The 24,778-nt window shown below is 42.1% G+C and overlaps 2 protein-coding genes across 4 annotated transcripts in view; one reads left to right on the forward strand and one right to left on the reverse strand.

The window, feature by feature from the left end:
- The window catches only part of BRF1 (BRF1 RNA polymerase III transcription initiation factor subunit), a 172,019-nt gene that overhangs the window by 78,901 nt on the left and 68,340 nt on the right, over positions 1-24,778 (reverse strand). The window contains exons 4-7 of one of the 2 annotated variants that reach the window (XM_064422875.1): positions 23,727-23,758; positions 14,870-14,942; positions 5,827-5,976; positions 4,218-4,311 (exon numbers count right to left, since the gene is read on the reverse strand). In XM_064422875.1, the coding sequence (XP_064278945.1) occupies positions 4,218-4,311; positions 5,827-5,976; positions 14,870-14,942; positions 23,727-23,758 (349 nt within the window). Of the gene's footprint in view, positions 1-4,217; positions 4,312-5,826; positions 5,977-8,273; positions 8,975-14,869; positions 14,943-23,726; positions 23,759-24,778 lie in introns of those variants that run through there. The other variant, XM_064422876.1, reaches the window with a different exon arrangement.
- On the forward strand, positions 9,536-13,020 carry BTBD6 (BTB domain containing 6). 2 transcript variants are annotated; one of them, XM_064422878.1, is made up of 5 exons: positions 9,552-10,166; positions 10,417-10,714; positions 10,908-10,998; positions 11,280-11,398; positions 11,630-13,020. In XM_064422878.1, exons 2-5 carry the CDS (start codon positions 10,506-10,508, stop codon positions 12,660-12,662), a joined length of 1,452 nt encoding a protein of 483 aa, XP_064278948.1. In that variant the 5' UTR covers positions 9,552-10,166; positions 10,417-10,505; the 3' UTR covers positions 12,663-13,020. The 2 variants fall into 2 exon arrangements, with proteins under 2 accessions (XP_064278947.1, XP_064278948.1); XM_064422877.1 differs by having other exon boundaries at positions 9,536-10,714.

Consider the following 24,778-nt stretch of genomic DNA (forward strand, 5'->3'; position numbering starts at 1 on the left):
TCTATGATCTCCTGGAAAAGAAAAATAGAGCTGCTTAATTTCTCAACAGCCACTCAGATGAGGAAAGTCAAACACAGGAAAACTATTTACAAGATCTAAGCCTCAGTTAGTGCAAACAAGTTACTGATTGTTTCAAAAGTAAGAGTCACCAAATAATTTTGAAATTGTATCTTTAAGTATGATGTACTAAAATATATTAGGAATCTAATTAATGTATTAGTTTGCTAACTGTATAGAAGCTGGATTTATAAAAAGGAACATTGCCTGTGAAATTGGATTCCTCAGAAATAAAACCTTTTTTTTATTAAACCAGACCATCCAACTTACAAAGGTATGCAATATCAGCCCACATGGATCAAGTTGTATTTTACTCACCATACTAGAAAGGTTTCTGAAATCATCTGTAAGCCACTTGAAGTGATTGAACTGGAGACATGAGACATTTCTCAATTTAGCTTATGGCAGCCAGCAAAGGAGCTGCTCAGCTGCTGAGCTGAGATCAGAGCAGACACCACCACCAGGTCTTTTACATGAAATAAATTCCCTGGCTTTCTAAATGCTTCTCTCCACATCACACTTCAAGCAAGAGCCCTTACAAGACTCTGACATTCTGAGCATCCTCAGCCCCTCCACGCTCAAACCCCTCAGGAGGCCAGCTCTCCCTGATTCACTGGATACCCTCCACAGAATTTCAGCACGGCTGTACTTGGATCACAGCCCACCACTGACTCCTACACACCTTTCCCTTCAGTCCTGCCCTTGATGGGGCTTTGGTGTTTTGAATAACAACCTCACAGTCACCTCACAGCTACCCATGTCCCTGTTACCTTCCCTTCTCACCCTGACTCATGTATGGCTCCTCTCTTTGCCTGCTCTCTCAGGCATCTGTCCAACTTGAGACAGATGCAAGGTTTATGCCAGCCACATATTGCAGAAATTTAAAAAAAAAAAAAAAAAGCTGCAGGCAGTATATTCAGGGCATTTATCTCTATGCATAAATTGTTAATTTTTCCAGAAAAGTACCACTGCAGTCATTGAAAGAGCTGTAACAGGGCTCACAGGATATAAGCAAAGGACCCCATTTATGAAAGTCCCTGCAGCATCTACAACTGGTAAATGAAGCTTCTTTGTAACAAGTCTTGTCTTCCTTTCCAAAACACTATGAGGTTGTGAGAAAAAAACATTCACCCCAAAAAAAAGTGATTTAAACCCATTCTGGCCGTTCGTTCCAATTTCTTCTAAATGAAGCTTTACTGCTTCTGAAGTTCATCACAAATAAGTTTTTTAGCAGACAGTACTTTATGGAACTGAGAAGAAGTATTTTTTATGCAAAAACCAGTTCAATTTAAAGATAAAGTGAGCAAGTCAAAGCAGCAAAATGCAAATGTTAAGAAAGATAAGCTGATTTTTTAAAAAAAATTCTATGGAAGAAGTGCCTAAAATCTCCAAACAGGCATAAGGACTGCACAGTATTAGATAACGCACAATGGACAAGTATCACAAGAATTATTCTTACTGAAGATAACACAAAATGTGGAACACAGAGAAAGCATGCAAGAGGTGAATAAAAAGATGAAGGGGCAAAGTATTTAAAGGTTAAAAAGACAGAGGCAAAGACAGGTGCACTGAACACAGGTACAAATGTAAGGACTGAACTAAATAGAAGGACTGGGTTTATTAAAAGTTAATTTCTGCTACCTCCACGGATGATTACATAGAAAATAACAATTTGACTAATTAGCTAATATTTGTACAGTACTTTGAATACATAAAGTGATATATAAGTTAATATAATTTCAATTAGACTGGAAATGAGATAGAATTATCAGTGCATTTATTAATATTTAATAAGTTCGCTTTCAACAACAGTAACAAGCTTTACATTTTAATTGTGTGCTTCAAAACATAAAGCTAGAAGACCCTGCAAAGTGACTACAAAGTTTTCTCTACCAATATAACCAAAAACCCACTCACATTAAAAATAAACAAGCCCTGCTTTTTAACCAAATCGATGCCCAAATTAAGAGCTCTTAGTTGGAAGACGAGTGACAGCACACAAGGGCCATGATTTGTCACTTTTTCTTTTCAAAACAGATTCCCCTTATGATCAGGTCATGAATTTTTATGACCTGGAGATACTTCACATTTTTGTGAACCTCCTCCAGCTCAGAGCAGTGGAAGAGGACACAGCCTCCAGGCAGGGGGCTTGGTGCTCTCCAGTTCACAGGGTGAACTAATCCAGCCCCACCAGAAATAGTGCCCTTCTCAGGGAAGGGCTGCCACTCCTTGCTGAGGGTCCTCCCCAAACATTCCTAGGGATTCCCAATCAGGATTTCTTAAAGAGCATCATTCCTGCATCCTCATCCACACATTCCTGTCCCTCCCAGGCAAACACACATCATGTGGGACCTTCCCTTGCAGATTTCTGCCACGGGCACCAAAGCAAACCCAGCTTCCAATGGCCTGTGCTTGCCCAGGAAGCCAGCTGGGAGCTAAACCAAACCACACAGCAGGACCTGCAGGCTGGAAGTGCCAGCATTATCTGGACTCATGTTGGGTTTCACTTCTGGAGCTGTCAGGGCAAAGCCATCAGCAGTGAGCACAGCATCCAACACCTTCATAAAACACAGCAGCAGCTACTCTTTACCAAGCAGAGTAACTATAATTAAAAGGAAATAAAACTGCACATCAAACTGAGAAGCAAAGGAATTTTAAAGAATGTGAAATAAGTTCTTATTCATTTAGACAAATTCTATTTGATGGCATTTTGAAAGGAATTCTTGAAAGAAGAGGAAAAAAGCTAGAGTGCAGAAAGAGTTATTCAAAGGTATTTTTTTTATTTTCCTTCGTTAAATACTATATAACGTGCTCTTATTTGAAAAACATCAATCAAATTTATAGATTCGTGATAAATAGTTGTAATTATAGCTGCCTGAAAATAATTCAGCTGTCACGTTTACCCTGTCAAAGTAAATAAGGCTGTCATTTTAGTTGATGTGTGTGACTTGAGTAAACATTTCAAAGCATGAATTTTGAAGTAAGATTTTCTCGCTTGAAACAATTGCTCAAATTAATTTCCCTTCCAACTCTAATTTATTATGCTTATTTTCTTAGTAAGTACAAGCTCTTTAGCTATTTAACCAAAGCATCTTGGAGTAGATTGTGGTGCATAACTCATTAATCATACAAAATGCACGACTGAAACACATGACCTCTTGGCCTGAGAAAAAAAGGTGGCATTGGTACTCTTCCATCCTTATAGCTGTAGTACCTTGAAACATTTAAAACACTTTAAATTTATCCCTGTACCACCCATGCACAGCTGGAAAATAGCCTCATTCCTGTTCCACCAGTGAAGACCTGGGAGAAAAACATTTTTCACAATTAATAAGTGAATATTTGTAACAAATATTAGGCTCAGTTGGATGTGCTTAAGCTGATCCCAGCAAGGTAAAGAGAGACTAAGGAAGCTTTCTAAAGGCTTTGGGGAAACAAACATCAGAATATATTGGTGATAGAAGAATTTCCAGCTGTGGGCAACAGAAATAATGGCATTTCAGTTAGGTCATTTTTAACTTAATCTATGGGAAGGATTATGTTACAACTTTTCAAAAGTAAAATGACTGAAACTGGGTATCTGCTTGCATCATTAAACTATGGAAAACATTACTTGATCTTTTAAAAAATAAACACACAAAAGGTACTTGGAAAATTCCCTCTTTCAGAGGATCCTTCACTGAACTTAGCATTAGGTTCACTGTGCTATCTTCTATTTATTAGCAGTGCAACATTACCAAAAATGAACACTTCAGCAAAATATTTTGAAAAGTTCTGTTCAACAGCTTAAAGACAAGACTTTTCATCACCTGGCTTCTGGATTAATGAAAAAAAAATCTCACAGCAGACTATCAGCTTTGAGAATCAATAAATTATTTTTTCTGAGGACATGACAATACTGTCAATATTACTGACATAGCATTATTTTGCCTTCAAGTCTTCACCTGTTAAATAGGCACAGTGCTCCTTACCATCTTTGCTGAGTATTTGAGGCCTTACATAAGGTGTCAGTACTTTAAAATGACCAGCTAAAACAAATACTTATTGATTCATGGCACTTTAACAAAAATAACCTGGTTTTCTCCAATATCCATTTATTTTAGACTATATCACTGCTCAGTACTGTAAACCAAAGATAAAAGCAGTAAGACTGCACTGACCTTTTCCTTAATGTAGACTCACAAACCTTCACCACCCTGATGACCTCTTTAACAGTCCGTCGGAAATCATGCATTCTTGCTGCCACTAGCAGAGCTAGAGAACAAGCAGAGAAAGTTCATATCAGAAAGATGGAAATTTCCTGAAAAAAAGCAGTTTGTCCCTGCCTTCAGCTGAAGAGCTGTAAATGCCTATGCTCAGCTGTGTCCCTGAATACTGCTCATGGACCTGACTTCACAAACTTTGCTTTCTACCCACTAAGCCCAGTGCAAGTTGCACCCTGAAAAATTCTGTGCTTTAACATTTGGGAAACCACAGTTATCTACAGCACAAGAATATTTCAATGATTTTCAGCTACCACCCTTTTAGCAGGACTCACTGAATTCTGTCCTGAATGAAAAGATCTCCAGAGAAGCACTGAATGTGCCTATGCTGGTCTCCTCATTGCTGCCACTACTATCCCTGACTTGCTGGTGCCCAAGTGCTCTCCTGCAAGACTCTCTACACAGCCAGATAACCAGCTGAATTTACCTGGTGTCTTGATTCAGAGCACCAGCTCTGGTTTGAAGCACCACCCCCACTCATCATATAGTAGCTCACTGCACAGAGCAGTTTTAGGCATAAAAAAGTGGTTTTTAATAGAGGAAACTAAACCAGAGCTCCAGTCCTGGTATATGTTTGAAGTGCTCCTAACAGGAACATCAGGGCTGAACTAACAATTGGCCATTTGAGCTATGTGTAGCACAGACTTTTAAGCCAGGGAACCAAACTAAACCCAGTCCACAGTCCAACATGTGAGTTGCATATTGCATAGAGTGATGGAGGGGGCTCAGCACCACCTGCTTCCCTCTATTGATCCATGCCTGTTGAATTAAATTACTTGCTTGTGTGGATATAGCCCATGTAGCACGTCAAAGAGCAGACTGCTCTCCCATAGCCTATATTCAAATTTTTAGCAATGTGCAACAATCAAGTACTATTAACAAAAAGGGGCTAGAAATGTCAAAAAAAAATTTTGCATAGCCCTGGGTTCTCAAACGTTTGAGCATTACTTCCCATCCATGCATAAACATATAAGAACTTTCAAATAAAATAAAGCACATATATGAACTCTGTGACTACCTATACTCTTCATTACTCTGACCCCACTGGCTACTGTCTTTTAACCTAGTCCTCCCAAACCCATAGGTTTTATGCAAGCACCATGACAGTGATGGATCTTGGAAAAAGATGAAGAAAGAGAAAAAAATAGTTTCAGAAAACAGGTCAAAGAGGGCACTTCTTGCATAAGACTCTGTGTAAAGACACAAATCAAAGTGCTTGTACTAATGGTGTCATTTTAGCTGACAAAAAAACCCTTTTAGCAGCTAGAGCCTGTGGAGTGGGGGCAAGAAAAGCACCAGAAAGGAGCTTAAAAAAAAATTCAAACTATAAGCTACAAAGGGTCTGAGCAAGCACTGTAGGAGCAAGGGCAAAAATGAAGTTATAGTTTCAGAAACTATTTCGATGAAGACCTATATAATGTGTAGATGCCTGACAGAACAAACCCCCTAGCAGGTGGATAGCACCCGTGAGAAGGGGAAGGGCTCATCTGGTCCAGGTCTGACGTACCTGCCCCGCAGAGCCCCGAGGGCCGGCGCCCGGTGTGCATCCAGTCCCTCTTCATCCTCTGCAGCAGCCTCAGAGCCGTCATGGACACCTCGTGGTTCTTATCCCCGAACTCCAGCATGTGTGCAAAACGGGGAATATACAAACACGGATCTGCAACAGAAAGTAGCACAGTTATGCCTAACCCTAACATCGATTTAGGAAATGCAGCGCAGCGAGGCTGCTGGGCTTGTCTGGCTTCACCTCAGCAAACTCCGACTGTGCTCCTCTGCCACTGAGCTTTAAAAGCACTTTTTTAGATAACCTAAAACAAATGATTCCTTGCTTTCTAGACAGGAGTTCTTTAAAGCACTGCACAAACATTCCTACACGCTTTTCAGCATCCAAGGCTGCACACGCTGACTGTGACATGTGAGCTGTGTTACTGGTATCAAGGAAATCATGCCCAAAGTGAAGCATTTACAAAAGCTTTTGCAGAATGAGGACAGGATTTAGGCCCAAAACATCTAACATCTCTCTTCCAACATCTCTCAAAAAGTAACAAGGTAACTTGTATGTTTCATCTCAAAGCTAACTACCAACTAAGCTTGAAAAAATTCATATGCTTAAAATCCTCCCTAACAAAAATCTAGTTACCTTCCAAGATAATTCCAGCTGCTTCTCAGACTCACATTCCAAGAATACAAAACACTGTTTATTACAGACACTAAGGCAGACTTCCATCAGCATAAAGTGCTGGAACCCAATTAACATCATTAGCACTATGACAATTTACATCGGCCACAGATCTGCCTCCAGATGTATAAACTTATTTCAAGCGTTGGTGTTAACAGCTTCAAACTAACCAAAATATGTCAGTACAGATTGTGCTCTGCCTAAACCAATTTATAATTTATCAAACAATCTTGTAAGAGCTACACTTAACACATGTTTACTCTTAGTTGAGATATCAATTTCTCATTTCCTGCCAGCCTTTTATCACTTGACCGAAAATCCATGATGTACGGTAAATTGTTAACTATTAGTCTCAACTCAATTTCCTCTGCTGATCCCCTACGTGGGCACTTAAACCGATAAAGATGAAAATTCACCTCAAAATACTGTAAAAATCTTACAACTAATCAAAGCAGTTTCATTTAGCACCAAGTTCTAGCAATGATGCCCTGTTGCTATCCGTAATTACCAAGATCACACCATAGGTGATAATGCCTGTCAGCCCTGCAGAAGCATTTAAATGAAAGCACTTATAAAGCAAGAACTTCCAACCTCAAATTCCCTCAAAACTGAAGAAATTCCAGGCTGCAAACATGACCCAAACATGACTCAAAAAACCAAAGGTTTAGGAGAACTTTATCAATCCCCATGATCCTAAGGACAGGTGTTCTGCACTTCCAAGTACGACTTTATGAAGCTCTACTTTAGAGAAATTACATATTCCAAATTCAACAACAAAAAAACCCAACCTTTTAGAAGCCATAGCCTGGGTTTCAACATGCATTTAAACTTTGCTCTTGGTACTACAGGAACATGTAGCAATGCCTGGTTTGCTTTTCCATCTCTTCTTATCCAGAGAGTGCCGAGCTTCAGCTCCTGGAGCAGACAGCATCCTGGCCACATAATGTTTTAAATATACATCACTTATTTCCATCCCCCCAGTAGGATGAGAATTACAAAGGTAAGGAATTCCAGCATCAGTTCAAAGGGACATAACTGAATATCTCCTCTGGGTCTGGCCCTTATTCTTGCCAAAGCCAGTGGCAAGAGCCGTACCCATGGAATCTTAGTATCTATCACCAGCTTCAAAAGGTGTTTCTTTATTTCTCCATTTATTCTTTCAACCCAGCCACAGCTCTGGGGGTGCCAGAGGATATGGAGGTTCCAATGTATTCCTAAAGCAGTCATAATCTTTCCTGTAAAATGAGTTCCTCTATCTGAGTCTATTGCTTCCACAATCCCGTATCTTGGAATTATTTGTTTCAAAAGTACTTTAATAACTGTAGTTGCTGAAACAGTTGGAAATGCTTCTGGCCACCCTGACACACTATTACCAGAAGAAATTTAAATCTTGCCACTCAGGGTATTTTGGTAAAATCCACCTGGCATCTTTGGAAGGGATGTACAGCCCAAGACCTCCCTCCCTTGGCAATTTTCTTTGTAACCTTGTTATTGGTTTCAGCACAAACCAAGTAACCTTCAATAGCTCGCTTTGAAGAGCTACAACAATTACACTTACCATTGTTAGGGGTACCTTCTAGTAATTGGGCTGAAGTAATAATAGTAGTACACAATGCAAACAAATACGTTCACCTTTAGGAAAGCCCCCTTTTCAGCTATCACTCCTCAAGCAATCCATTGTTTATATGGAGTCAAACTTCACAGGACCAAACTTTGGCCAGTTTAATAATACTACCAATTGGACCAGAATTACCTCAATTCTTCTCATCACATACCTCACCAGATTTTGAGGAGCAACTTTCAGCTCTCTCTCTGGAGCTGAGTTTCAGAGCTGAATTTCGGGAGCCTTTACACATTTGCATTGTAGCTATTCAGACATTTGCGCTGGCATTCATGCCCACAGGTCATTTGACAAAACATTGCACATCGTTAATTTGAATTCTGAAGCTACCAAACAGTCAGAAAATGAATACGTGGGTGGGTTTTAAATAGCAAGCCTTAAAGAAACCAAAAAAAGTAGGACAGTGAACATATAAATCAGAGGCTGAGCCCAGGTTAGCATATACAGGTCCTCCATGGATAAAAACACTTGAAAATAAATAAATAAGAACTTCAGAAGCTGCAAACCCCAAACACATTGCTTCGTTCCAGGGGCACCAAATCAGCACGGGTGCACCTGCTGGCAGCAGGGTCCCCCTTGACTTTGGGTGACCCCTGGGGCTGCAACTGCACACACACACGCGAGCAAGTTGGTTTGCCTCAAAGAGGATGTTGGGGGCCACGAAGCAGATCACAACAAAAACATTATTTCATGTTTTAAGAAAGGAGCACGTGTGCTGCTGAAGACTTTCCCTTCTCTCCTGATCCCAATTCTGATTCGGAACTTGGACTTTTGGAAGAACTTTGATGCCACACGGTCACTAAGAGGGACGCAAGAACAATTTCGAGTTGTGCTCCAAAGACTGCTCCCCACCGAAAGCGGCAGGGCCCGCAGCGAAGCGAGCGCCGATCCCCGCTGCAGTCACCCCCAGGGAACGGGCACAGCGCGGGGGACAGTCCCGGAGAACTGGGACGGCTCGGGAGGGCACGGCGGCTGCGGGGAAAGGGGAGGAACCCCAGCAGCGTCCCTGGCCGGGAGCAGCCCCTCCGCGGCCGTGCCCCGCGCCCCGGGCGCTGGGTGTCCCCGGGGGCAGCGCGGCTCCCCCGCCCGGCGCTGCGCGGAGCGGCGGCGCCCCCGCCCGGGCCGCCCGGGAACGGCGCTGCGCGCTCGGGGCCGCCCCCTCCGCCCCGCCGCAGTCCCCCCGCGCTGCCCCGCGTCCCTCCGCGCCCGTCCCGCCGCGGCCGCAGCGGGGACGCCGAGCGGCGCAGGGGGACCGCTCGTGGGGGACCGCGGGGCTCGCTGCCGGCGGGCGCCCGGCGCTGCGCACGTAGGCGCGGGGGGGCGGGTGACGGGCAGGCGGGGGGCGGCTCTTTCCCCGCCGCGCCCCGGCGCTCGCCATTGGCGAGGGCGGCCGTGACGCGCGGCGCGGCCGCTGCCTCTTAGTGCGGGAGGCGGAGGCAGGGCCCGGCAGAGCCGCGCCGAACCCGGCCGCGCAGCGCTGCATCCCACCGCCGAGGGAGCGCCCAGGGCAGCGCCGCATCCCTCCCGCCCGCCGCGGAGGAGCCGGGGCGCCCCGCGGGCAGCAGCGCCCCTGGCGCGGGCGGGAGGAGCGCGGAGGAGCGGCAGCAACGGCGGCGGCCGCCGCGGGGACCGGAGCAAAGTTGGTGCGAGCGGCGGCGGGGCCGCCCGGGAGCGGGACTGCAGGGAGCCGCCGCCTCGGCTCGGCCCGGCCGCCGCGGATGTGCCCCCGGCGGGCCGGGAAGGACGGAGCGGAGCACTGGCAGCGGGGATCGGGCGGCTGGCTGCGCTTCACCCTCGCCGGGCTGCTGCACTCGGAGGATTTGTGGATTGACTCTCGCTCCTGACCCACCGCCTCTGCCGGATTCCTGGGGTTTTGTTGCTGGATTTTGGCTTTTTTTTTTTTTTCGGTTTTGCTTTTTTTTTTTTTTTCTTTTTTTAATTTTTCTCTCCCCGTTCTTTGGGGAAGGAACTGCCTGCCGGCCCCGCTCGGGCTCCCCGCTGCAGTCGTGGCAGTGCCGTGGAGGCTGGGACCCCCCCACAAGCCAAGGTGAGCGCTGGCACTGATCCGACACAGCATCACCCCTTTCCCCCCGGAAAGGTGCGTCGGGCCGGTAACCAAAGAGCGGGCACACACTCAAAAAAAAACCAAAGGCCACCCTGCATCTAGAAGCGTACAAAATATCCTGATAGTGGGACTCGCATTTGGGATCTGTTAGTTCTCTTGCTCATGCCACTGCCCCCTGGTTGCTTCAATGGCAGGATCATGAAGTGTTTGACTTTTTTTCTTCTGCTTCCAGAGACCTTAAAGAAGTCCAAAAAGAGTGTGAGGTCAAACGGCAAGGTGCCAGGATGCTATGAGATAGTGCCCCTGTCCCTGAAGAAGAAGATGGCTGCAGAACTTTACCCTGCCAGCACCAACACTAACATTGCAAACAGCAACGCCGCCGCCGCCGCCACCGCTGCCAACAGCAAGAAGAACGCCCTGCAGCTCCAGCAGAGCGCCCAGCCGCCCCCGCCGCCCCAGCTCCAAAACCTCAACAACAACAACTTGGAGAGCGCCAACTGGCAATCCTTCCATCCCACGCTGCGGGAGAGGTAAGGGCCAGGCCCGCCGGACCCTCCCCGGGCGGGCGGGAGACGGAGAGCGGCGCCCGCCCTGTGCACCTGCGCCCCGGCCAGGCGTGAGCAGGGCTGGGCTGGAGCCCCGGGGCCGCCGGCGGGAGGCTGGGGCACCGGGCGAGGGGCAGCCCGCGGCTAACCGGGCTTCTCCCCCCTCCCCTGCTTGCAGGAACGCGCTGATGTTCAATAACGAACTCATGGCTGACGTTCACTTCATCGTGGGCCCGCCAGGGGCATCCAAGAAAGTTCCTGCCCATAAGGTTTGTGCAGATAATTTTTGGCTTTTTAATGCTGCTGTGCAGGTCGCCTTTTCCCCGTGCCTTACAACTAGGTTCCACTTTTTTTTTTTTTTTTCCTAATTATAGCTCTTGTCTAATCCCAGAAGTAATTCACATACACTGCAATTAAAGGAAGCAGTCTAAGGCAGTGTTCTGCATCCTCTGCAGCTTGTAACTTTTGCTAAATGTAGCTCTTAGGAAAGCCAGCACGCTCAGCTGTTCCTGATCCATGTTACTGAGGTTTCTCTCTCTTTATTTTCCAGTATGTTTTGGCAGTTGGTAGCTCTGTCTTCTATGCTATGTTTTATGGCGATCTCGCAGAGGTCAAATCTGAAATCCATATACCAGATGTGGAACCTGCAGCCTTTCTAATCCTATTAAAGTAAGTGGCCACTACAAGTCTGCTAATTACACGGACAGAATCAAAGTAGCTTATAAAATATACATCTCCTAATTGACATTGTGCAATATGCACTTATTGCTGTTTACTTAATGTGCTGACAAATACTGAATGTCAGATTCACTGCCAGCAAAGACGAATATAGATTATTTTCATGGCCTACTTTTTTTTTTTCTCTGAGAAACTAATTTTTTTTTCACCCCTTCCGTCTAGATACATGTACAGTGATGAAATAGACCTGGAAGCTGACACAGTTCTGGCTACACTGTATGCTGCCAAGAAGTACATCGTGCCGGCCCTAGCAAAGGCTTGCGTCAATTTTTTGGAGACCAGCTTAGAAGCGAAGAACGCCTGTGTCCTGCTGTCTCAGAGCAGGCTCTTCGAGGAGCCAGAGCTGACGCAGCGCTGCTGGGAAGTGATTGATGCTCAGGCAGAAATGGCACTGAAGTCAGAGGGCTTCTGTGAGATAGATCAACAAACACTAGAGATCATTGTAACCCGGGAAGCGCTCAACACCAAGGAAGTGGTAGTTTTCGAGGCTGTTCTCAACTGGGCAGAGGCTGAATGCAAAAGGCAAGGGCTGCCGGTTACGCCACGCAACAAGAGGAATGTATTGGGGAAAGCTTTGTACTTGGTGCGGATTCCAACCATGACTTTGGAAGAGTTTGCCAACGGAGCTGCCCAGTCCGACATCCTCACCCTCGAGGAGACTCACAACATATTCCTATGGTACACAGCCGCAAATAAACCCAAATTAGAGTTCCCCCTGACGAAAAGAAAAGGACTCGTGCCTCAGCGCTGCCACCGGTTTCAGTCGTCTGCGTATCGCAGCAATCAGTGGAGGTACCGGGGGCGATGTGACAGTATTCAGTTTGCCGTAGACAAACGGATATTTATAGCAGGACTGGGATTGTACGGGTCAAGCTGTGGCAAAGCTGAATACAGCGTCAAAATCGAACTGAAGCGCTTAGGCGTTGTGCTTGCTCAAAATCTGACAAAGTTTACCTCTGACGGCTCCAGTAACACCTTCTCTGTGTGGTTTGAACACCCCGTGCAGGTTGAGCAAGACACGTTTTACAATGTAAGTGCTATTCTCGATGGTAACGAACTCAGTTACTTTGGACAAGAGGGAATGACTGAAGTGCAGTGCGGGAAAGTGACGTTCCAGTTCCAGTGCTCCTCGGACAGTACCAATGGAACCGGAGTACAAGGAGGACAAATACCTGAGCTCATTTTCTATGCATGATGCATTTCACCTTGATTGTATTCCAGTGCTGCAATGATGCACATTAAGGGATTTTTCGGTTTTACTACGAACTCTGCAGCAGTATGGAATGTTATGCTACTTACCTATCTGCTACATCAGGCTATACAAATAAGTGAAGGAATGCTCTTGAATTTAATCTTATTTTATTTATTCATAAGCTATTTGACTTAATTATTAAGACTGCAACATGCAGAAAAATGTTAAATTTTGCACGTACTGTGCATTTATTTTGTATATAGATAACTAACTTGCAGACTGCAGCTGACTCAAACAGAATGTTCTAAACTAGAGCAGTTTAAGAATCTGTGAAATATAAAACATTTTTACTTGCCCTAAATCCTGTGTACTTGATCTTTGCTGACGTTATGGCTTGTGTGTGTTAATTCATGTACAGCTAACAGGGGTGATGACACTGTAGTCTGGTCCCTGTGTGTATCCACACCCAGCAAATAGGAAGGTTCCCTCTCTTGGTAACTGAAACTATCCACCAGCAGCCTTTATTTTCCCTTCATGAGAAAAGGAGCTGACATTTGAAGAAGCTTAGGGTTTTTTGTGTGTTGCCCAAGCTGAAGATGATAGACAAACCATCAGTGTAATCAAAACTGATCAAAATCATCCTGTGGTTATATTTGAAAACTCCTAATGCCCCTTCACATGCAGCATCTCTGTTATCCTCCAGCCTTCCCACCAAACAGCAACACAGCCACTTGCACCTGTCAAACTACACCCCCCCTTGAATGTCCAGAGTCAAGACACACAGATGAAGTTAATTAATGCAGTGATGCAGTGACAGGGCTGCATCACAAATTTAGCCCAGGGCTGTATTACTGGCAGACACTATCTGAATTTACATCCCATCCTTATACAGAGCAGCAGGCATTAGAGAAACACTTGCAAGATGGTGTCTAGGCTCACTTAAGATTACTAATTAGAAATAAGCCACCTTAAAAAAAAAAAGGCTGTTGGATCTTTCCTCCTGCTCTTTTTTGGAAAACACAGTCTCAGGCATTATCAGCAATCACTCTATGCTAGTACTTTTCTCAGAAAATGATAAAAGTTTTTTCTCAAAGGTCTCATGATGATAGCTAAGCCAATTAGAAACATTTATGGGATTTTGTAAATCTTAGGGTGAGCTCGGAAGAGAGTGCTCAAACACTCTAAGCCAGTATTTTTTCCGTGTATAACAAGTACCTCTACATCTAACACGTTTGCCTTTTCCCAAGCTGCATTAATTTTCACCTTGAAACTAAGCTGCAATGCAAATCCTGCCTGTTTTCTCCCTCCAAAAAAGAGACCAAAAAAGTAACGAAAAGTAAGAAGGGAAGCGAATTGCTGAGAACAAGACCTCTGCAGCAGAGCTGGAGCTGTGCCGCCATGCTCCGTGTGCGAGCTGCTGCTCCCCTGCTGCAGAGGCAGCAGCCCTGTGCCAGCCCAGCACAGCTGAGGGGTGTGCCTGTCTTGTCCTTCTGCAACACTGCCATCTGATTCTCTTGGTACAGATTAAAGAGAGTGGGAGTGAGAGTGGGTAAAGATGCAGGCAGATAATTCCTGCTCAGAGGTGGATAACAGTCACAAGATCTCAGTATAAATGCACTCTTTTAACTGGAATTGGCACAAATTCCCTTGGCTTAAACCCACAACCAAGAGAATGGCTTCTATACCCTTTCAACAGGTTAAAAGCCACCTTCCTATCAGTGTTATGATTTCAGTGTTGACTTATTAGAAATTACTCATATGTTTGAAAAAAGTTGCTCCTCATTTTCCACCAAGCCACTCTGAACAGCTCAGCTACAGGTGATGGACAGATAATAAATTTGGCAAATACTTATCAAATGTTGCATCTGTGGAATTGAAGCGTGACAGGCCTGTAGGAGCTTGCTGACACACACAAATTTGTTACATGTCAGTCCATTGTCTTAGTATAGCCCAAATTACTCTTGGAAAAAGCAACAAAACTATTTGCAAAAGAAAACAGCATCTAGTTCCAAAAAAGCTCTTCCATGAAGGAGAACAGGCTCTTATAGTCAGCAATGCTCCTCAGCCTGGATTGATTCCAGCTTCACTATAAAGTTTCTACTTGAGTATTAACATACAATACTGTGTATATATACATACATACATTTTTTTCAAGTAACCATAGGAATAAAAGACTCAAATAGTCAAAAGTCAAATCATTAATAAAATACCTATGGCTGGAGCATTTATGCAGAGTTCTCTGGCCAGCACAAGGAAGGTTTTTCCCAGCACATAGACATTCACCTATTAAAAGACAAAAAAAGCATTATGTAGATCATAAACCACAAATGTTTTTAATAGAACATTTATATGGAAAGGAGAAAACCCCAACTTTCAAAATCTTAACCTGCTTAAAAAAAAATCAAGTTATACAAGCAATATTCATATGTACAGGATAATACTCAGTGCCTGTCAAAATCTGCACAAATTAGCATTGTAAATCAAAGCATAAGTTTATATTGAAGAAATTAAAAAAAGTTGTTCATCATGCTCTTCAGTGGGCTCAGTGCTGCTCTGTAGCACAGTTTTTCAGTTGTCACGTTACATCATAAGGCATTAAGTAGGCATAAATGTAATATCAGAATATATAAAGTGTCATTTATCTCGTACCATTACAAAACCTGAGCAAATACAAGTCAGTGCAAATTTCAGTTCTGCATGATCATCTGTAGTGGCATAATTAAGTATTGCACAAGCACACACCAAACTTTTCACCAAATCAAGGAGTGGTGCTACATGCCTCAAGGGTTATTTGTCATATCTTGCTGTTTGGACATTGCCTCAGATCACATTAAAACCATTGAGAATAAAACAAAAAACAGCACCAAAAAATCAGAAAAGCCCTAAACCACACTAAACCTGCTCAGGCACCAGGGACAGAGCTCTGCTCCCATCCCCTTCTTCACTGCACCCAGGAGGATGTAAATTGAGGGTAGGAGTTACACTTCATACTCTGATTTGCAATTTATAGCACAGACAACCATATTTGTATTTTACAAGTCTGAGGAAGTTTTCTTTCTCTATCTTAAGATGTGTTTTTGTGGTCAGCAAGAAAGGCAGGATATACTCCAGTTCCCAATCAGTCTCAAACATTCCCACGGAGCTCCATGAACACCTTGCTTCCCCCAAGGCATATGTAAAGGTCAAGGTTAGTATAAAAAAATCCATCCTCCTACACTCCAAGCAAGTAGGTTTTTGGTTTGTTTTGAACAATGGTATATACTCTGTTGCTTTTATGGAACAAAACTGCCCCTCTCTTTCCTATGGCTGGATGGTGAAGGTGTTTACTTAGCAGTCAATTACACAACTGAGTGATGATTATGGCACAAGCCAAGAACCATTGCTCTTTCCATTTCATCAAAGAGCTGTGCCAACATTAGGTTAAAAGCAGGCTTTCCTCCCAAGTTTATGGATGTTTCTACCAACCTAGCTAAAATATATGTATCTCAACAACAACCAAACCCCCAAACAACTGACATATGTTCACCTAGCCCTTCAAAATGTTTACATGAAAATATTCTTAACATGTATTTTTCTCAAATATATTAAAAAAATCAGAAATTAGAACTTCAAAGATATCCTCAGAATGATCACATATCCTGAAAATGACTGTGCAATCAATTATACATGGTATAACAGTAATTCATTCCATATTTAGTGAGAAATGAGTGTATTTCGTGCTGTGTCTGACCAATGGTTGGACTGGCCTAGAAGATGCAAAAATACAGCCTTAAATTTTACTGTCCTTTTTCTTCCTGAAATAGCAGACAACATAGAAGCACTATTCTAGGGGAAAGAAAAGAGCAAAATATACCCTCTGAATGAGAAGTCTATTTTCTAGGAAGTAAATCACCAAGTTTTATACAGAAAAAAACCACACACCTACTGAATCTGGCAATTCATACTGGAGCCTGAGAGCGTGTGACTTTCCACGAGCCACTGAGACAGAACAGATATCACTAAAGCAAAATGTCTGCAGCATTTCAGCTGGCTTTAGATTCACTGCAAGCTCAAAAAGGGCTGTTTTGACCTTTTGTCTAAAAAATATTAACATAAAGAATGAGTGTTTGGCTGTAATTTCAGCCTTCTAAGCTGGCAGACCAAGTTTCTATAAATCTTGAACCTCATCACTTAGATCTTGTTCTGCAAGGACGACTTCACGGCACAAATCAATAAAGTTACTTCAGTGCAGCCAAGTACATATGATGTTTCCATGAGAGGCTTCACAAACTCATCTAGTTCTCATACTAGTCTAGGAAAAAAACTAAAAAAACCCATAAAACTCTAATCCAAACAAGCATTTTTTCCTTCTAGCCTTTTTCCTTGTCACGACATCCAAACACTTGATGTTTGTCACCATCAAACCACGTCACTCCCTAAGAAACTCCTCCCAAGCAAACTTTCCATAAATGCAATAATAAATAGCAAATAAATATGAAGAGGCATAAAGAAGCAGGTATTTTTTTTCTAGTGAAGTTCTAACAATCAAAGTGATTTCCAAATTAAATCGAAAGCAAAGACAAATGAATAATAAATGTGCTCAATTACTATTTATCCTTCTTTCCTTGGCCTAACTAAAAGTCTCCTGATCTATGGCTTATTTGAGAAGTAATGCACTTAAATCTAACCTGCTTTTCCACTTCACCCACATCATCAGTGTTTTATGACTGACTTCAAGGTGCAGGCAATGTATTTGCACAAAATAAAAAATTAAAACAGAAAGAAATGGTAAATGAAGGACTTTCTTTCTTTTGCTCACAAGCCCATTTCTTTGTAGCTTTTGGTAATTATCAATTTAGAAAGAAAGCAAAATATACAGTACAGTGCATGTTCTGTATTGTTTTTCTCAAGAAGCTCACACATTTTTAATGCCAGGGTCACAAAAAGAATCAGGAATATTTAATTGCTTCCAGTTCTTCTGGAAAATCAGTAGGAATAAAGACTTCAGGCCCTCTCAAACAATATTCTTCTCAACTTTAAAAGTCAACAGATTCACAGGTTCTGGGGCATTTCTCATAAATAAAAAATTAAAGATGGCATAAAGTTCACCCAGAAATCTGTAATGCCACTGAACTCCTGAAACATGATACCTAAGATCTCCTGGGTTTAGTGGAATGTGGCCCTTTCACTAAAATTTTATTCTGCTATCACTGATTTCAGCTATTACTCACACACACACACAGATCCTGTGATAGAAGAGATATGATATAAAATAGGCATTTAGAGAGGTCTTTCTTTATTCTCATCATTTGGTTTTTCTGCACTCCATTAAGCTTAGAAAATTAGGAGAATTAATTTAGAGGCCTACTTTAATTTCTAGTTCTTTCTTCATTAAGAACTTCTTATAAAAATTCATATACTCCAATCCATCAAAAGCTTAACGTTCCAAATTTAGAATCATATGACATTTGCATTTATAAAACCTAATTTTATATGAGTTCTTAGAATAGTGAATAAACAAAAATGCCCTTCTAAAAGGGTGTCTCTGGCTTAAACTTAAACTGGTGCAGCTTTAAAGCTTACCACATCAACTTCAGCCTCTTTTCCCCTTAATTTAAAAGGATCATACTGAAAAACAGTATTTCTCCAAACTCTCCCCAATCAAAACTGTTGAAGTGAGACAATTGCTTTATATACTTTCATAAGACTTGTGGTCTTTTCTGCAGATTTTCACCATATATTAAAATCTCCTAAACTTGATGCAATCACTAGGTTTAAGCATCAACACCTAATGCAAAAGAGGGGAGTCAACCTCTGTTAGAGGGGAGATTTTAAAATATCTGCATACCCTGATAGTTTTTACCATATTCTCTTAGATTCAACTCATATTTAACAGAGTGAGTTTACAAGCATGTGGACCCATCACTGATTTTTTTTTATTAAAAAAAAAGAGGCAAAACAAAAACCAAGCAGCTTCTTTAGCAGGAAGACATTTTTCAAAGAAAGAAATATGTGCTCACCAAGGCACTGCAAAAACCTCTTTTTACAGGAGCCCTTAAGATTCTCTAAGATGTTGTCCTTTACCAATAGTTAATTTCTGTTCTCATTATCAAACACATTATGTTAATTAAAAGGGGCATTTAGTGAAGGAATGGCTTCCAATTATTCAGTTACATCTTCACAACAAGATCCTTCTACTTGTTATGCTCTTTGCCCTTCACAGTGTTTTTTGGAGACAGTCTTTTCATTTCACATCTGTCAGTCATCAGACACTGATTTCAAAGGGACACTTCCAGAGAGACTCTTATCCTTTCATAATTTCCTCTTGCTTTCACATCATGCCTGATCTGTTCACAAATACCAATATACTTCCACTTTCAGAAATAACAACAAACACCTCATTTCCAGGAACACAGGAATTCGTCAGTCTAACACCCTCCAGAATTTTAAACTCTCCTGGGGAAACAGAGAATCTCCCATTCATACAGTTACCAGGTTACCAGGTCACTTTAACTTCTGGAGAGTAGCAAAAAATAAAGCTGCTACCATTGAATGGAAGTTTCTGTTTGACTGTAAGCTCCATAAAGTTATAAAACAATAACCCTTCTACAAGCAATTTCCAAAAAGGCTTTTCAAGACCATAGTGTGGCATTCTGGCAAAGTACAACAAATGGTGACAGTGGTTAAGATATTCCTCTAGAAAGACAAAGACCGGGCAGTTGGAACACGATGAGAATTCACACTGTGAAACATCCATGGCTGCCTGCCTAAATAATTAAACAAGCATGAAAAGCAAATGAGTTTTTAAGGAGAGTGTCTGTTGCTGGGGAAAGAGGCACCTGTGGTTGTTTGATTCATTATTAACATTTCTAGTGTAGTAATGCCTGAAGGTCCCAAACAGGTTGTTTAAATTAACTCAATCAACAGTAATTTGCATAGGGGCAATAAAGGCAAATACAGTCAACATGTTAATAACTTTATATGAAAAAAGGGTATTAAAAACTGAAGCAAACCAGTACAGTCTTTAAAAGACTACTCTATTTTACCTTTCTCCATACAATAAACTCAAACTTCCTAATTTTTTTGATCCATACTGCATTTAGAGCAGTCAAAAGGTAACACACAAAAATACAAACAAGTACCAATCTCAGCTTGTCAGGCTGTCCTTCAAAAGAGACACAAATCAAAATTAAGCAGATTCCCTCTCATACTGGGCTTTAAAGCACTGCCTTCAGTCAGGGGACTCCAAAGGAGACTCTTCTGCTAGTCACATCCATGGCAGTCCTGGAGTTCTTCCTCCAATACCACAGCAGTACAATAAGCCATTACCAAACCATCTATGCAAGAAAGTCAAAGAGCAATAATTTGCAATAATCATAGAGGAGTCAGGGAGAGGGAGCTCAATTCTGCCTTTAGATTAAATAAATGAAAACAAGTGTTCAAAAGTAATTCACAATAAAAATCCTTCTAGACAAGCAAGTACTAGATAAACTGCAGATGAAGAAACAGGGTTGAGAGTTGTGTTCTGAATTGGAAGAGAGACCAAGCAAGTACTAGTTACTGATTTTCACTTCTTGTGCATCCTCTTCCCTTACCTAGAACCACAGTGTAGTTCAGATGGCAATGGATCACATCAGGTCTCCAGCCCAACCTCCTGCTCCAAGCAGGCTCAGCCACAAAAGCACACCAGGTTGCTCTGGATCTGGAGAGCCTTGATGGATAAAAACTTTAAAACTGCTCTAAACTACTTGTTTCCACACTTAGCTGTCCTCATAGTGAAAAACCTTTTCTTGATATCAAGTGGAGACATCCCATTGTAATTAATTACATCCATTGCTCATAATTTTCCTGCTGCACGCTCTTACAAAGAGCCTGGCTCTTCAGATGTCTAAGATCTCTTCAGTGAACATCATCCTGGTTTAACAGTGAACATCATCCTTGTTACACTTCCTTGTTTAACCACAAGGCATGCTAAAAATTATATTCTACTAGGCTGAAACTGGGGATCAGAGCAATGCCAACCCCTTCCCCACAACCCCATTGCAAAGACCATGACACTGGAGATGACAAGAGACTAAAAAACCCCAGGCATTTCTGAGCCTGTGAAAGGCAGCCTTTCACCACACTGAGATGAAACTTCAGCCAAATAGTCCTCCAGGTGCAAGGAATGGGATGCTTGGAAAGATGGGAGAAAACCTAAACTGTTCAAAACTTGGCCAAGGCTAGACAGGCTTTGCAGCTCTCCTAAACAAGCCAGGCCTGTCGCTTAGATTGGACTAACAAAAAAGCAAACAAAAGGCCTGATTGCAGACCTCTCTAAGGACTATATTTGCAAGTAAAATGCAGGATCTGAAAATATAAGCAAGTACTTTCCCTGTCCTTCCAACTCAATCAACAAGCAGCACGACTGCTCGGCACAGGGAAGGCGCCTGATTTGTAGCAGGGCTCTGGACATTTTCAGTTCATTTCAGATCATGCTTTGAAGTCCAAACGTATCAGAGGCATTCTGGATCCGACAACACTTTCAACAGGAGATTTCCAAGATGTAAGATGTATTTTACATGAAGATAAAACACCAAGGAAATTGCCTTTCCAATTTAAAAAAAATTACAAAAAAAAAAAGACTTTTTATCTTTTCCCAAGATGGCAGCAATTTTGAAGCTCCAAAAATTATTATGAAAATGCAGCAGGCCCCCAGTGGAACAAGACAAACTCCCACATCTCAGTCATCAGCACCAGAAGAAAACTGATATGACTTTTTAAACAGACTGCATTAACAGTAAAAATTAGTCTCCTCTATTGCTAAGTTTTAGCAGCACAATACTATCCTAAAAGCACATTACACTGTAGGGGACAGCTTTTTATTTTTTTTATATCTTTAAGTCCCAAAGAAATTCAAGAAAGACAGGAAGAGGGGTTGTACAACAAGTACAAACCACAGCCTAGGAGGGCATTCTTAGGATTTCCTCTGCCACTTTTTTCTAAAGAGCAGCAAGAGAGAAAGAATATAAGATGTGCCATTAAACAAATACTGAGTTGCAGGTAACAGCAGATTCAGCACTTGGTTAAATGATGGTGGTTGATGGCTGGACTTGGTGATCTTGGAAGTCTTTTCCACCCTTAATGATTCTATGATTTTTTTCACCCTGAAATGCACTAAAACCTGTTTCAGGCTGCTCAGTAATTCAGTCAGAGGCCTCCATGAAGACAATCTGTAAAGATGTTTCATGTGGTGACTTTCTCACAAAATTCCTGCAGCCAGATGACAGAGAGACCTGCAGGTCCCTCCCCTCCCTCTGCAACTGAGCTGCATCAGGAACATTCTGAAGAAAAATCTCAACATTCACTATCAGTTTCCAAGCAAGAGTTGATGCAGCTCAGCAGCAGCTCATTTTTTAGACTTCAAATGTGATTTTTTTTTTGTGATATAAAGTCAACACTTTTTTCATCTCACCAAGAAAAACAGTTACCTGGACCACTACGACAAATTTTGTACAGATGAGTATGAACAAATTAAATATTTTGGAAAGTATTTAACTTGCTGCCACCACTACTACTGCTCGTCTCAACTCTTCTTCCTTAAGAACATTTACATCCAAACTTCAGGATGGGAGAGTAGTCCTTGGAAAAAGGAGTCACTTCAAAGTAAAATAGTATCATCTAATTGACTATTTTAAACAAACTAATTCTTTTTTAGGTTTTGTGGGCAAAAACTTATCTAAAGCAGAATGTACTGAAATTTACCTCCTGGGCCACAAATGTTTTGCTACCAAGGTGGCTTGGGTGGTTTTTTTTGGATTTGTTTTTTTGGGGTTTTTGTTTTTTGGGTTTTTATTGGCTCAGTTTGTAGCTGTGGTTTTCTGTTTGGTTTGTGGTTTTGTTTGTGGGGGTTGGTTTGATTTTTTTTAAACAAACTTGGGGAGGAAGAAAAAACCATCAAGTTAGAACCTGAAAAACTCACATATGTATTCTTAAACAGGACTTTCTGGATAGGTAGAGTTAACAATAACATTCAACATCCCTGTTTGCTCAGATTCACCTTAAAGAAGCCACAAAGTAGAGCTCATCAGAAGACACAGTTAAATGCAAATCAAGATACTGAAATCTTGGATTTTTCTCTTTCAGGGGTTGATTATTTCCCTACTACTAATATATTTCTGTCTCTCCCATCTCCTCAGTTACTCCTCTTTAACCTTTTGGTCCCCCATAAGTCTCATCTCAGAATCTTTTCTTGCTGGAATGCACAGAGGGGAAAACACAAATCAATCTTTCTTGTCTGTTTCTGCTGACAATACATCTTTTCTTTTTCTTCTTACAGATACAATACCCCTTATTCTAGTTCACATTGTGACTGTTCTTCATACACTGTGATCATTCTATTTCAAAACCCTCACCATGAAAAATTACCTGTGTTTAAAAGGAAACAAACCTCCCATTCTATACATGTACTGTTTGGTCGTGAGCAATCAAAATAATTCAATCAGAGTTTAGAAAAGAGAAGAAAGTTACTAAATTTCACAATTAAAGATGCATTTGATTATTGCAATTCCAGCAGATTGCTTCAAGCAATAAATAGTCTTCAGAGGAATGCCATTTACCAAGACAGCTGGGAGGACAAAAATAGATGCAAGTAACCTACTCGCATTGTATGTAAAACAGTTGTAACAGAGAGAATGAGGCTAAGACAACATATGTCAGTGGAGCTTTCTGTTTCCACAGACAGAGCAAGTTCGTATTTCTCTCAAAATACATTTTATAAAACACATTTCTGAAGTGCACGAATACATTTACGCAGCATTACCTACCAAAAAGGTTATTTCTGTCGTCAACAACTGTTGTTTTAAAAATATGCAGCATCTGACCCTGTGCCACTGCAGTGACTCTGAATCCTGATGAAAGGATAATGCTAACTCTTGCTATGTTGTTTGCAGCATTAAAAGCATAAAATTTTTTTGACATTTAATTTTACTGAAAAATTACTCAGATTTTCAAATACGGTGATTCTCCACTCAGAATTTTTAGAGAAAAATTAAAACATCTTAAACTTTAACAATTAAAAAAAAAGTCAAAATAAATAGGGTACAATACCTGAAGAAGGTCGCTGAGGTCAAGTAACATATCTGTGAAAGAAGTCAAGGAATATACACGCTTCTTGAACGTGACAGTATTTCTTCATTTCACCTCATTAGCAAGCCAAAGAAAGGGAAGAAATAAACCCAGGTTAACTGCTAAAGAAGCCAAATATGGGTTAGGACAATTCACCACTTCTGCTAACATCCAACATCCAGTTAATTGTTCAGCTGCCCAAAACACCCTGCCAGCACCTGCTGAAATCACTGCTCAAGCTGACACAGTGAAGTGAGGGTCTCAAAGAGCAAGCCAGCAACTGTGAGACCTACAACACTCACCATATCCTGCAGCCCAAGAAAGACCAAGGTAAGGGGGTCCTCTGCTCTGCTCAGAGCCCACCCCAGTGCTGGGATCCCAGCACTGGAAGGACACAGAACTGCTGGAGAGAGTTCAGGGGAGGCCACCAAGATGGTCAGAGGGATGGAGCAGCTCTGCTATGAGGAAAGGCTGAGATAATTGGGATTATTCAGCCTGGAAAAGAGAAGGTTTTGGAATGACCTAATTGCTGCCTTATGGTACCTGAAGGGAGCCTACAAGAAATATGGAGAAGAGCTTGTGACAGGACCTGGGGGAATGGCTTCAAACTGAGAGCATGGTTAGATTGGATATTGGGAAGGAATTTGTTAGGGTGAGGGTGCTGAGGCCCTGCCGCAGGTTACCCAGAGAAGCTGCAGATGCTCCATCCCTGGAAGTGTTCAAGGCCAGGCTGGATGGGGCTTGGAGCAACCTGGACTAGTGGAAGGTGTCCCTGCACGAGACAGGGGGTGGAACTGGATGACCCTTAACTCCAACTCAGGCCATTCTATTATTCTGTGATAACTAAAAGCAGGAATAGGTTCAAGACAGAACACCCTTATTACACTTTAGAATATCAAGTATCATCAATCTCCTATGTCAGCTTATGAGCCCAGAAACACAGATGGAAGAGCAAACTAAGAAAACTGAACTAAGTTTCTTTTGCTCTCTTCTATGAGGACACGTCAAAGAGCTGGGAAGAGAAAGCTGCTTTG

This window comes from Passer domesticus, chromosome 6 (assembly GCF_036417665.1).
Source record: "Passer domesticus isolate bPasDom1 chromosome 6, bPasDom1.hap1, whole genome shotgun sequence".
NCBI classification, from domain to species: domain Eukaryota; kingdom Metazoa; phylum Chordata; class Aves; order Passeriformes; family Passeridae; genus Passer; species Passer domesticus.